Here is a 12723-nt window from a genome sequence, read left to right on the forward strand (position 1 = left end):
AATGAGACTATTACCTACTCAAAAAATTAAGCTGAAAAAAATTTTTTTGAATTTTTTTCTCAGGAGTTAAGAAAAAGAATACAATGATGCTAATAAATTTCTAGACGCAAGATAAAAATGAGACAGAAGTTTAAACAGTAGAGTTTAAGTTTTTGCTTCTATTTTCTCCATGAAGTAGCTGAGGGAATAAAGAGAAACGTAAGCGGTGGCCAGGAGATTGGGAGCTAGAAGAAAACGAACTTTGAAATAGCAGCTTTGGAGAACGGAAGAGGGAGCATTAAAAATATACAATGAAAATACACTATACGTGACTACGAACTCTACATGTAAAAAGAAAAAAAAGACATACTGTCCCTGTTCGTTAAACTACATACCATCTAGAAATGTGTCATCACGCGGAAAGAGGAAATGTAAAGGTCATCTTTTAAGATAATTTACTTAGGCATATGACAGCATGAAGGAACGCCAAACTAAACCAAACCCTGACCCCGCGCCGCACACACACACACACACAAACTATATTCCTTGTCCCCGGAGTTCTTCCAGAGCCTAACACAATGCCTGGCACAGGCTGACGCTCAAAAATCCAACTATTCATAAATTCATTAACTCTGGCCTAAGGGAAATCAAGAAAGGAGTCCTTTGCTTCAAAGTCGGAACAACGGAACCTGTCGCATGGCTCTGCGCGCTATTTTCAACACGGGAAGGGAGTGTCAGACTCACCCAGGGGCAGACAGAGGAGAGAACAAGAGTCACCCTGACCGAGATGATAAAGGCTACGTTCCCTGCACCCTCCACCTCTCAAAATCCCGGATTAGTTCCCGGCCTCGGGAGTGTGGGGAAACGACTGGGGCCATGGTGCGGCGGACCGAGGAGGAGGCCGCAAATCCTCAATTCGTCCAGCTACCCACGTTTCCCCCCCTTAATGGGTCGCCGCGGAGTGTTCTGAGTGGTCACCTACCCTCGTCCGCGTCATACATATTGGCAAACAGTTCCCGAGCTCCTAACTCTAGAAATCACACACGGAAAGGCGCGCAGCAGCTCCCACATCCGCAGCGTGAGGCGAAATAATTTCCGTCTCCGGCGTTCCCAGAATACTCTGCGTTCCACACGAAGCTCCGCCCACAAAGAAGCCAATTAAGGTCTGCGCCTGCGCGAAGGGTAGGTTGAGCTGTGTTAAGGGTTAGTATTGTGCATGCGCGATTTGTGGGCTGAAGTTTCCCCCGTGCCTGACAGTGAGGACTGTTCCTTACATTTTGAGTCGGATCTAGACAATGAAACTTTGTTTTTCAGTGTTGTTGCACAAATAATGGCACCTAAAAAGAAAAGTCACAAAGATTTAATAATAAAGGGTTTAGTTGTAGCCATGCTTTATTTTTTTTTGGTTCCAAAGATTTAAAAACACGAAGCTTTAAAAAATGATTTCTGTGTACATAAACCATAGTCAAATTTTAAAAAAATGTTTAAGAAATATTATTTTTAATGTTGTTGCACAAATAATGATACCCCCCAAAAAATAATAACGCCAGGAGGACGTATTAATAAAAGGTTTTAATTGTGGCCATAAGTCTGCGGCATTAGATTTTCTATTTTCCAGTCCGAAAGACAAAACAACACGAAGCTTTAAAAAATGTGATTTCTTAACGGCAGGCAGTGCCAGCGGCGGCGCGTTGAAGAAGCCTGCAAGTGGATAAACCCTCACTCACTAGCCTATTCGGCCAACCCACCCCAGTTTAGGTGCCCGGAGCATTTATCTCCGCTTTAAGTGGGCTCTCTGACCACAGAGAGTTCATCGCGAGAACTCACGAGATAAGACTCAGGAGGAGGAGCTGAAGTGCGACGCTGAAAAATGACAGCTCTCAGGTAGTCCCGGGCTGTCGCTACTGTTTTACGCACGTCTGGGGCCACAAAGCACGTGCGAAAAGGTGGCTCAGCCCCTTTGCCCACGCCCGCGTTTCTCATGCTGCCCGCAGGCCTCACTCGTAGGCTGCTGTGCAGCTTTCTGCGGGGATCCACTCCCACGATAGCGCGCCATGGCCCCTGGGAGACGCTCCTCGAGAGGAGATGTGCGGCCAACTCCACCTCCCGGCACCCATCCGGCCAGGGATGTGGGCTTCCCCGTGGCGCGACAGCGACTAGGGATGACCAAGGAAGGGCTGACATGGAGGAGAGTTTTCTGTTCCCCGAGTACGTCCCGGATTCGGAGCCCGCAGTGACCCTCCAGGACCAGCTGCAGGAGCTGCAGCAGCGGCAGGAGGAGGAGGAGCGACGGGTGCTGCAGCGGCGGGAGGAGCGGCGGCAGCAGAAACTACGCATCGGCCGGTGGGTGCACCCGGTCGTGGGGCACCCGGACGCGACGGTGCCACCCAGCGGCCTGAACTGTTCGGGTTGCGGGGCGGAGCTGCACTGCCAGGACCCGGGAGTGCCCGGTTACCTGCCCAGCGAGAAGTTCCTCAGCGCGGCGGCGCAGGAGGACGGCGGGCTGGCGCAGACCGTGTGCCAGCGCTGCTGGCTGCTGGTGCATCACCGGCGCGCCCTGCATATGCAGGTGAGTCGCGAGCAGTACCTGGAGCTGGTGACCGCCGCGCTGCGGCGGCCCGAGCCCGCGCTGGTGCTGTACATGGTGGACCTGCTTGATCTGCCCGACGCCCTTCTGCCCCACCTGCCCGCGCTGGTGGGCCCCAAGCAGCTGATCGTGCTGGGAAACAAGGTGGACCTGCTGCCCCAGGATACTCCCGGCTACCGACAGCGGCTCCGGGAGCGACTGTGGGACGACTGTGCCCGCGCCGGGCTCCTGCCGCCCCCTGGCTACCGAAGGCCACAACACCCCAGCGGGAACCGGCCACGGGACGGGGAAGAGAATGTAAATCTTTCGCCCAGGTCCCGCACGGTGCTCAGAGACGTGCGGCTCATCAGCGCCAAGACTGGCTATGGAGTCGAAGAGTTGATCTCCGCGCTCCAGCGTTCCTGGCGCTACCGCGGCGACGTCTACCTGGTTGGCGCCACCAACGCTGGCAAGTCCACTCTCTTCAACAAGCTCCTGGAGTCCGATTACTGCATTGCCAAGGGCGCTGAGGCTATCGACAGAGCCACCATCTCCTCTTGGCCTGGTGAGCCTTAGGACGCCCGTCCCCTTCGTATTTTTTTTTTAATATTTATTTGGTTGTGCCTGGTCTTAACTGAGGCAGGCAGGCTCCTTAGTTGCAGTACTTGGGCTCCTTAGTTGCGGCAGGCTGGCTTCTTAGTTGTGGCATGCATGTGGGATCTAGTTCCCTGACCAGGGATCAAACTCAGGCCTCCTGCATTGAGAGCGTGGAGTCTTACCCACTGCACCACCAGGGAAGTACCCTCCTTCGTCTTCTGAGAAGCTGGAAGTCTGATCGTAGTTCAGGCACCTAGTCCTATATCCTTCCTTAATGTACACCAGGGGCTGGCTGGAGGCTTCCTTTAAAAATTCTCTACCTCTTTCGGTCACATTTCTCTTTTGTGTCAGTTTAATGCTTGGAAATTCAGTACATGTTTTAGTAACTTTCCAATAGAAATAATTAGAGTACTTCTAGGTACCAGTCACTGTTCTAGGCACTGTAGATGAACCAGGGGACAAAGCAGTGTCTGCTCTCTTGGAGGTTCCCCTCGTAACTTTAGTTCTTCGTACGTTTCTCCAGAAAGTCCTTTTACTTTCTAAACCTCCCACCACCCTTCAGTCTCACTCTTCATATCTTGAGTTTAGTCAGGAGAGTACTATACAGATTTAACATTTGAATAATTCACTAATGCAATATATGTGGCTTTGTTGTAAAGAAATATCAGCTTTGTGACTTTAAGAAACGTCTGTAGTAATTGCAAAATGGGTCCTTCTGTGACCTGTTTGTATCTAACAGTTGGCAAAGCGAACTACTTCATTTGATCCTTTGAAACCAGTGTTGAACATTGCTTGATAAGCTGTACTTCTCTGTCAGGGACATTGGTTGACTTATACACAGAAGTGCTTTTATACCGGTTAGGAGTATGCAGAAGATGGAAAAAGATCAGGCCTATAGATTTGGCATTCAAATCCTGGTTGAGCTTGTGGGCCGATCTCTGAACCTATTGCCTCATCTGTAAAGTAAGAATAATTTTGTGGAGGGTTGTCATGAAAGTTAAGAGAAATAATCACAGTTTCCAAGACAGAGTAGATCCTCATAAATGTTTTATTCCATTTTCTTGTACAATGTTTATAACAACGTATGTATTCTTTGGTATTTCAGGTACTACATTAAACCTTCTGAAGTTTCCTATTTGTAACCCAACTCCTTACAGAATGTTCCAAAGGCAAAAAAGGCTTAAAAGAGATGCAACTGAAGCAGAAGAAGATCTGAGTCAGCAAGAACAAAATAAACTTAATCTCTTGAAAAAGCATGGTTATGTAGTAGGTAAGCATCTTCTATAGGAAAACTCTTCCTTAGGTCTATGCTAAAACTTTCTGTAGAATAACCTGAAATAGAGCTCTCTGGGGCTAGCCAGTTTTTGTGGGGAGAGACACTTCCTCTTTCTGGAACGTAGAGGCCTTTTAGAGGCAAGGCTACTGTTTGGAAACCCAGAATTCATTGTGTTGGGAAAACTGAGACAGTAGATACTTGGAGAGATCCAGGAAAGGAAATGCAAATAACTGCCTATCTGGCCATTGTCAGCAACAGAAGCATTTTCACTAAGATACCAGCCCCCTCCTTACACACCAATACAAGTTGTTGACCTGTAGCAGGTTTAAATTGGATTGTCCCCCTTTCCTTGGTATCTCTTTACAACCTTTCTTTACTAAAAACAGTTTGATTCCCAACACTCTCCCCCTTCGCCCAGTGTGCACAGCCAGCCACACATACTTGATCAATGCAAGAGTCTGACTCCCACTGCATTTAGAAATAAAGCAAAAGTATCATTGTGGTCTCACTTCCTTCCAAACACCATTGTTAGTCCTAGTAACTTCTTCAAGGCAAACATAAGAACTACCTGTCTCGAGTCAAAAGCTTTAAAGGAGTGACTACTAACTTCAGTATAACTTGTTCTAGGAAGAGTTGGAAGAACATTCTTGTATTCAGAAGAACAGAAGGATAAAGCTGCCTTTGAGTTTGATGCCGATTCACTTGCCTTTGACATGGGAAGTGAACCTGTTATGGTTGCAGATAAATCCACCAAACGAGTAGAATTGACCCCACAAGATGTGAAAGATGCCCACTGGTTTTATGACACCCCTGGAATTACAAAAGAAAATTGTGTATGTATTTAATGTCTTTTAGAAACATTAACTTTCAGTTGCAAGAGTACTGTCTTAATTGGCAGAAAAAGAGGTATCCTTTCATTTTAGACTCAGTTCTGATTCATGCATAGAAGTGTTTCAGGGATGAATTTATATGTCATCAAGTACTGTATGCCATTTGGTAGACGTCACTGCTAACAATCTACTTCTATCCTTGTGGTTGTTACCTTAGTTAGGGAGACATTTACAGAATCCTAGATTCTGCAGTTGGAAGAAATCATAAATATCACTGCAGTCCAGCCACCTGTTCCATGCTTGAGTTCCCTCTATAACATATTCACCAGGAGGTGCATCCACCTTGAAGTAAGGAGTGACTCACCATCAGCTGAAGCAGTGTCACATCACCTCCCAAGGTCACCCTGCTCTTTATATTGAGCCGAGCAGTGTCCCTGTAATTTGTACCTATTGTTCCCCAAAGGTGTATGGAACAAATATAATGTCTAGTTCCCTTTGCCAGACATTAAAATGTTTTAGAGTATAATATCCTCTCTCTTCCTCACTCTAACCTTTTCTTCTCTTTCATTAGTTCAGCCAACAAACATGGAGCACTTACTGTGCTGACATAATCCAGACGGTTTGTCTTCATTTCCCATAGCTATTATGAGAATAGGCTATGAACAAAGGACCCTTTCCAGAATGAATTCTAATTTGTTTTTGTTCCTGAAAATATGACACAAAGAACTAACTTTCTTATGTAAGTGCCCTCAGATGAACCTAATTTAGAATAGGATCAACTCTACCTATCTTGCCCTTGTATATCTTTTCAGTCCAGTTGCAGGATCTCCCGGGCAACTTTGATTTTATCTTAAATTCAGCCTATATCCTATATATTTGTTATATCTCAGAACCTTTTATTCATTTGCAGTTTTTGTTGTTGTTTTTTTTAATTTATTTATTTAATTTATTTATTTTTGGCTGGGTTGGGTCTCCATTGCTGCGTGTGGGCTTTCTCTAGTTGCGGCGAGCGGGGGCTACTCTTTGTTGCGGTGTGTGGGCTTCTCATTGCGGTGGCTTCTCTTGCTGCGGAGCACGGGCTCTAGGCACACGGGCTTCAGTAGTTGTGGCACACGGGCTCAGTAGTTGTGACACACAGGCTTAGTTGCTCTGCAGCATGTGGGATCTTCCCAGACCAGGACTTGAACCCGTGTCCCCTGCGTTGGCAGGCGGATTCTTAACCACTGTGCCACCAGGGAAGCGCTCATTTGCAGTTTTGATCATTATCCAAGTCACTGACTGAATCAAGCGTGTATCCAGGATACTGCCTTTCAACAGATCCACTAATCAGCTTCCTTTGAATCTGGTTAGTGACCAGGTTCTAATTCACCTAGTTATCTCTGTATATCCCTGTGAAACAACATTAGATTCTTAGATACTTTTCCTTCCTTTGCCTCACCAGAATCACTTATAGTTTCATTCTCAGAATTTGATGTACCTATATAGATCTTTTAACTTTTTTTTTCTCTCCTAGAATAATTGTGTCCAGTCTTTACTTCCTTAGCAATCCAGAACTTCAGAGTAACTGTACTGCTTCCTAGTAATGTTCTATCGCTTTAACTTCACCAACTCATTCTTCAGTTTTAGGCTCAGTTAGGTCAGGGATAGCAGTTACTTCAGTCATGTATATATATCCTCTTATCAACTAGTCCGTGGCTTTTAATGTGCTTTTTCAAGCACAAATACTGAAGAAAACTACTCACAGCCCCCTTACATATTCTCTTGTGAGTCTCCCTAGGTATCACATATTTTTTTATCTTCTTGTTATTTTTCTTAAGAAGTTCACAAAAGATTTTTAGCCATTTTTTTACTTTCTCAAAATTTTTTAAATCAGATTTTGATTCCCTAAGTCTTATCAGAATCTTGTACTGCCTGGCTTTTCTTTTCCATTTTCTTTAGTCTATTTAAGAACTCTTCATCCTTAGAAGCCACAGGATTTATAACTTTCTCTCATTTTTTTTTTTGCTGAGTATTTGGAAGAAATAAGGAAACCAAAGACTGGAATTTAGAAAAGCTTCTTCAAGCTGTTTACCTGCTCCAAGAATGGGGTGATCATTTTCCTTTAACGCATGCATAGCTGCCACTAGGACAGAATATAGCACGTTACCTTACCTTTATCTGAAAACTACTGCTCCCTAGAAGGCTTGACAAGAGAACATATTTTCTCTCCTGGGATTGAATCATCAGTGTTTTCAATTCACAGCAAATTTGACAGAATTCGGGGGATGCTGCTGTTTCATATTCCTATAAAGTTATTTTGCCATTACTCAAGATTAAGTTGTGAAACAAGAGTAAAGCCATCTATAAATTGATTCATTTAGAAAGAATATATGAATTTTATGTGCAGCAAATTCTAAAATATATACTTTGATTTATTGTGAAGCCTGGAATATATAATAACTTTTTATCTTACAGGTAAAGCACGATATATCAGACGTTCATCGAAAGTAGTTCTCTAAAAAATCTGCCCTCTGCTTTACAGATTTTAAGTCTTCTAACAGAAAAAGAAGTAAATATTGTTTTGCCAACACATTCCATTGTTCCAAGAACTTTCGTGCTTAAACCAGGAATGGTTCTATTTTTGGGTGCCATAGGCCGCATAGATTTTCTGAAGGTAAGGAAAGTCCGTACCATTAAAAAATAACTTTAGTATTGGGATTTACTTTAAGGAAGCAGATATACGATCAAGACTAGCAAAATGTTGATAACTAGGTCATGACTATGTCGGGGTTGGTATACTATTCTTTTGTGTGTGTTTGAAAATGTCTATAATAAAAACCTGGGATAATGAAATGGGGGGAAAAAAAGTAATAGGTCTTTAAAAACTATATCTTCAATAGGCAGTTGAGTGCCCCATACAGCTTGGCATTAAGCAAAGATACTTTCCCTCTCCTATGGTATTGTCTTATGTGGAAATCAGAGATCGTACCTTTAAGTGCAGGGTTAATATGCATTAAATAAATTCCATGCTCTTTATATTCCATGATGTGTATACTTTTATAGATGTGTTTTTGGGTTTGGTATTCATTTACATAGCATCACTCAGAGATTTTAGAGCATCTATAGAATTGATCCCCGTTTTACCAAAGTGAGGAGAAAAATGGAAACTGAAACATTGATATGTCCAACAACACTAAATGCAACCTGCAAGCACACTTAGCACACTTCTTGGTTTTGTGTTTGTTCATAATTTGTTGGAAATTTAGGCTTACACACTTAAAACCTTATGTATTTCCATAGAGACCACAGAACGTTAACATTTTAAACCAAACTTTACATAGGGACACTTAAAGCAGACAGTATTTTCTTTTGTTTTTTATAATAGATGTTTGTTTGGTTTTTTTAAGTGTCAACAAACCTATGGAAGGAATCATAGTTTTATATAAATGGGTGAAATGCAGTGCTTCTGCCATATTTTGCCCCCCCACACCTTGTTTTTTTTGGCTGCACTGCACGGCATGCAGGATCTTAGTTCCCCAACCAGGGATCGAACCCATGCCCCCTGCGGTAGAAGTGCAGAGCCCTAACCACTGAACCACCAGGGAATTCCCCCAATTTTTTTTTTTTTAATCATACCTTGTAATGTGCTGGTTTTGCAAGTTTTTCATTATATAAAATAAGTTCCTTCTTCCTTTCTTAAGGGAAATCAGTCAGCTTGGTTTACAGTTGTGGCTTCCAACTTCCTCCCTGTTCACGTTACTTCGTTGGACAAGGCGGACACTGTATATCAGAAGCACGGGGGTCATACGTTACTCAAGGTGAGGCAATACGCTTTGATGGTTGCATAGTTAGGTTAACACACCCTGTGATAGTCCCACGGCCCTGCTAAAAAAGCCTTTGTTGGACAGAACCATCTTTGTTACACCCTCAGCTAGCTCTCCCCTGACCTTGAGGATTTTGACTATAATGTGAGGTAGGCTCCTATAGGAAAGGGATGTTGGATTGGACCGATCCTAGAATAGTGACACACCTAGGTTTTCTCTAGGTCATACTGTCCAATACGGTAGGCCTGTGTGCCTATTTAAATAAGTTAATTAAAATGAAATAAACTTTAAAATTCAGTTCTTCACTTGTACTAGCCACTTTTCAACTGCCCAGCGGTCACATCATTGCAGAAAGTTGTGCTGTATACTATGAGTGAAGTTACAGATTTTCTCACAACTGGGTGATGCTACTGACATCTAGTGGGTGGAAGCCAGAGATGATGCTAAACATAATGCAATGCACAAGACAGCACCTCACAACACAGAATTATCTGTTCCAAAACGTGCGTAGTGCTGAGTTGAGAAGCTCTTGTATGAGTGGAAAAGCTCTCCTCCCAGGTTCTTAATCCCACGCACTTAGAGGTTATCGTACCTCCTCTCTCCTGCTTTACTTGCTCCTTCCTTTGACCTGTTAAAGAGTGTGTTAAAATTTCTCTGACCTTTAAAAAACAAAACAAGACTCAGTGTCCCGCTCGTTCCTCCTCTTTACAATCAAGCTTACTCCTCACGTCCCATCCTCTGCAGTCCCTGTTGTGCCCTTTCTATGCCACCGAAATTGTTCCAAGTTCACCAGAGACTGAATGGGGCCTGTTTACAGATCTTTAACCAGACATGGGTACACACTGTTGGCTGGTGTGTAGTATATGATAGTGAAGATCTCTGGAGCCAGGCTGGGTCCAAATCCTGCTCTGCTCCACCACTTAACGAAGCTGTGGGACTTTAGGTAAGTTTCCTTTACCTCTCTCTGTTGTACCTACACCACGAGGTTGTGGAGAAGATCAAGTGCAAAGGGACTGTTGTCACTGCTACCTAAGTATTTGTGATGATGAAGATTATGGGACATACCTACTGCAAAAATAGCGGGTACGTCCAATGCAGAGGTGATTTACCATTAATTAATGCTCAAACAACTGAAAATAAGTCAAAACACAAAAATACACACCCGCCCTTCAACAAGGATAAAACCAACCTGACTTGAGAAGTAAATGCTTCTCTCTGGATTTCCTAAGAAAGCCAGAGTGAAATTAAAACTCCATCGAAATAAATGCCCTAAAGTTAATACTCCAGAGACATGTAGGATTTGCAGGGTAGGGCTCCACCCCCACACATCTGTGTAGTCTTCAGAGTGGACTCACTGATACTTCTCAGAACAACACTTGAGGCTTCTCTCCCAGTGTAATACAAATGGTTCCTTGGGCTGCTCTGTGGCTCATCCTTGCCTTCTGGTTTTCTTACTCACCTCCCAAGTCAAAGTCACTCCTGCCTCCTAATTATCACTGAGACCAGCCTCATAGTCCAAACTGTAATCTACTTTCTTTAGGCTGTTTTGAGATCCTTAGGTATTTTCCCAGCTCCCAGTTTTACTGCCTTCTGCCCACCCTCACCCCACCACAGCTGTAGTTCTCAACCAGGGTTGACTCTTACCTCAAGGGAACACTTGACAAAGACTGGAGGCGTTTTTGGTTTTCACAACTTGGTGGATGCTGAGTAGAGGCTGCTAAAAATTGTGCAATGCACAGGACAGCCTCCCGAGACAAAGAATTATTTGGCCCCAAAGGTCAATAGTGCCGAGGTTGTGAAACCCTGCACTATGCAGATTTTTCCAAAATACAAAGCAGGCCACAGTATTCTTTTTTGACTCTTTTCTCTTTCCTGCTTATAATTCCTTGGTAGTTCCACATTACTGAGAGAAGTCTAAACTGATAGCCTCATCACTAATGCACACACACACATAACATACTCTGCACAGTTAAACTACAGTTCTCTGAACTCATTATCCTTTTTCCAATTTCTGTGTCTGTACATAATACTAACCCAGGATACCTTTCCACTGAGTAACTTTAAGCTATTTTTCAAATTCTGCTCTTCATTAATGTTTTCCTTGACCAAACCTCGTTCATTACTTCCTTCATAATCACAGTACTTAGTAGATGCCTCTCATCACATTTCTTACCTTGTAATTTATTTACTTGCTGTTTCCACCATCTGATCTCCTTGGGGGTAGGGACCATATAGAACATATTGTAATAGCTATCTTTGTGTCCTCAGTGCTAAACACAGAGAGATCTGTTAATAAACAGGTAAATTATTATCCAGTTACTTCCAATTTATGGAAACACCTGTAAACATAGAAGCTGAATCTTACCCATTATCCATGTACCCTTGAGAGGTGATGAGGCAGGGATTAATCTCTGTGTCCATCCAGGCCTGTAAGTACTAAGGTATTTGGAAGGATGTTGCTTTAATTGCCCAAAATTATTGTGTCTAAAGCTTTATGGAGGACTGTAAAAACAGTAAGCTAATAAAGCAAGATTCTGCTGTCTGGAGGTTACCACCAGATGGATGCCCGCATGGGGCCCTTGTCACTGGGATCTATAGGCTTCATCCCATCACAGAGCTCCCGGGTTTTTCATTTGACCTAGAAGTGATTTGAGGTTTTTTCAACAGTTGAATGTTTAAAAGGATTTTATTCTTGATACCTGTACAGTACTATCTTATCAGTGCCTTACTTAAGTTATCAGGAATTTAACTTAAACCTCCAAATATCTTCATCTCCTCCCAATGGAAGGTTCCAATGGGTGGAGAAGAAAGAATGGCAGGATTTCCTCCTCTTGTTGCTGAAGACATCACATTAGATGAAGGACTTGGGGAATCTGAAGCAGTGGCTGACATCAAGTTCTCCTCTGCAGGTAATTTTACACCAAGCACTTTTTTATTTTTTAATTTGGCCACACAGCATGGCATGTGGGATCTTAGCCCCCTGACCAGGGATCGAACCCGCACCCCCTGTAATAGAAGCATGGAGTCTTATCGACTAGACCGCCAGGGAGGTGCCTACACCAAGCACTTTTGAAAACGTGAATGAAGTAGCCTTACTGACTTTTAGTATATTTCTATACAGATGTGCCTTAACTGACATAAGCTGAATATTTTAAGAAATACATACTAGATTATTCATAAGATGTAACCTACTCTGAAAATAAATCTGTACCTTTTCACAAATGCATTGTATGCTTTTAAAAAATAGAGTGAAAGGCAGCAGTAGCCTCCCTTGGGTTTCCATTTTGAGCTGTGTTTGGTGTTTTTAATAAGATAGTTGCTAACACCGTCTGTGTTCTGCCATGCTCTTGCATAGGCTGGGTAGCAGTAACGCCACAGTTTAAGGACAAACTGCACCTCCGAGGCTACACACCTCAAGGAACAGTTCTGACGGTCCGGCGCCCACTCTTGCCACATGTAGTTAACATCAAAGGAGAGCGCATCCGGAGAAGCGTGGCCTATAAAACCAAAAAGCCTCCTGCCCTTGTGTACAATCTGCAGAAAAAGAAAAAAAGATAAATATATGAAGCTGACCTGTTCACATTGAAGATTAACGATATAGACATACTGTATACATTACATTGCATTAAATTTTTTGCTATAATAAAACCTTCCGCCACCCTTTTTAAGCTA

General features: G+C 43.3%; 2 protein-coding genes across 3 annotated transcripts in view; one reads left to right on the forward strand and one right to left on the reverse strand.

The window, feature by feature from the left end:
• The window catches only part of POLR2B (RNA polymerase II subunit B), a 47501-nt gene extending 46426 nt beyond the window's left edge, over positions 1–1075 (reverse strand). The window contains exon 1 of one of the 2 annotated variants that reach the window (XM_060109038.1): positions 962–1075. In XM_060109038.1, coding sequence (XP_059965021.1) covers positions 962–980 — 19 coding nt within the window. In that variant the 5' untranslated portion in view covers positions 981–1075. Of the gene's footprint in view, positions 1–723; positions 826–961 lie in introns of those variants that run through there. The other variant, XM_060109048.1, reaches the window with a different exon arrangement.
• Positions 1076–1811: 736 nt separating this feature from the next.
• Positions 1812–12723, forward strand: LOC132496687 (nitric oxide-associated protein 1). The gene is made up of 7 exons (XM_060109084.1): positions 1812–3110; positions 4248–4412; positions 5046–5251; positions 7770–7901; positions 8929–9045; positions 11840–11960; positions 12407–12723. Exons 1-7 carry the CDS (start codon positions 1961–1963, stop codon positions 12607–12609), a joined length of 2094 nt encoding a protein of 697 aa, XP_059965067.1. The 5' UTR covers positions 1812–1960; the 3' UTR covers positions 12610–12723.

Source organism: Mesoplodon densirostris, chromosome 1, assembly GCF_025265405.1.
Source record: "Mesoplodon densirostris isolate mMesDen1 chromosome 1, mMesDen1 primary haplotype, whole genome shotgun sequence".
Classification (NCBI taxonomy): Eukaryota; Metazoa; Chordata; class Mammalia; order Artiodactyla; family Ziphiidae; genus Mesoplodon; species Mesoplodon densirostris.

What these genes read in the sequence shown, in the direction of transcription:
- LOC132496687 (XM_060109084.1), top strand. Translation starts at nt 1,961, where the DNA reads ATGCTGCCCGCAGGCCTCACTCGTAGGCTGCTGTGCAGCTTTCTGCGG. An exon ending in CACCATCTCCTCTTGGCCTG is followed by an intron (nt 3,111 to 4,247) that starts GTGAGCCTTAGG and finishes TTGGTATTTCAG; the next exon opens with GTACTACATTAAACCTTCTG. An exon ending in GAATTACAAAAGAAAATTGT is followed by an intron (nt 5,252 to 7,769) that starts GTATGTATTTAA and finishes TCTGCTTTACAG; the next exon opens with ATTTTAAGTCTTCTAACAGA.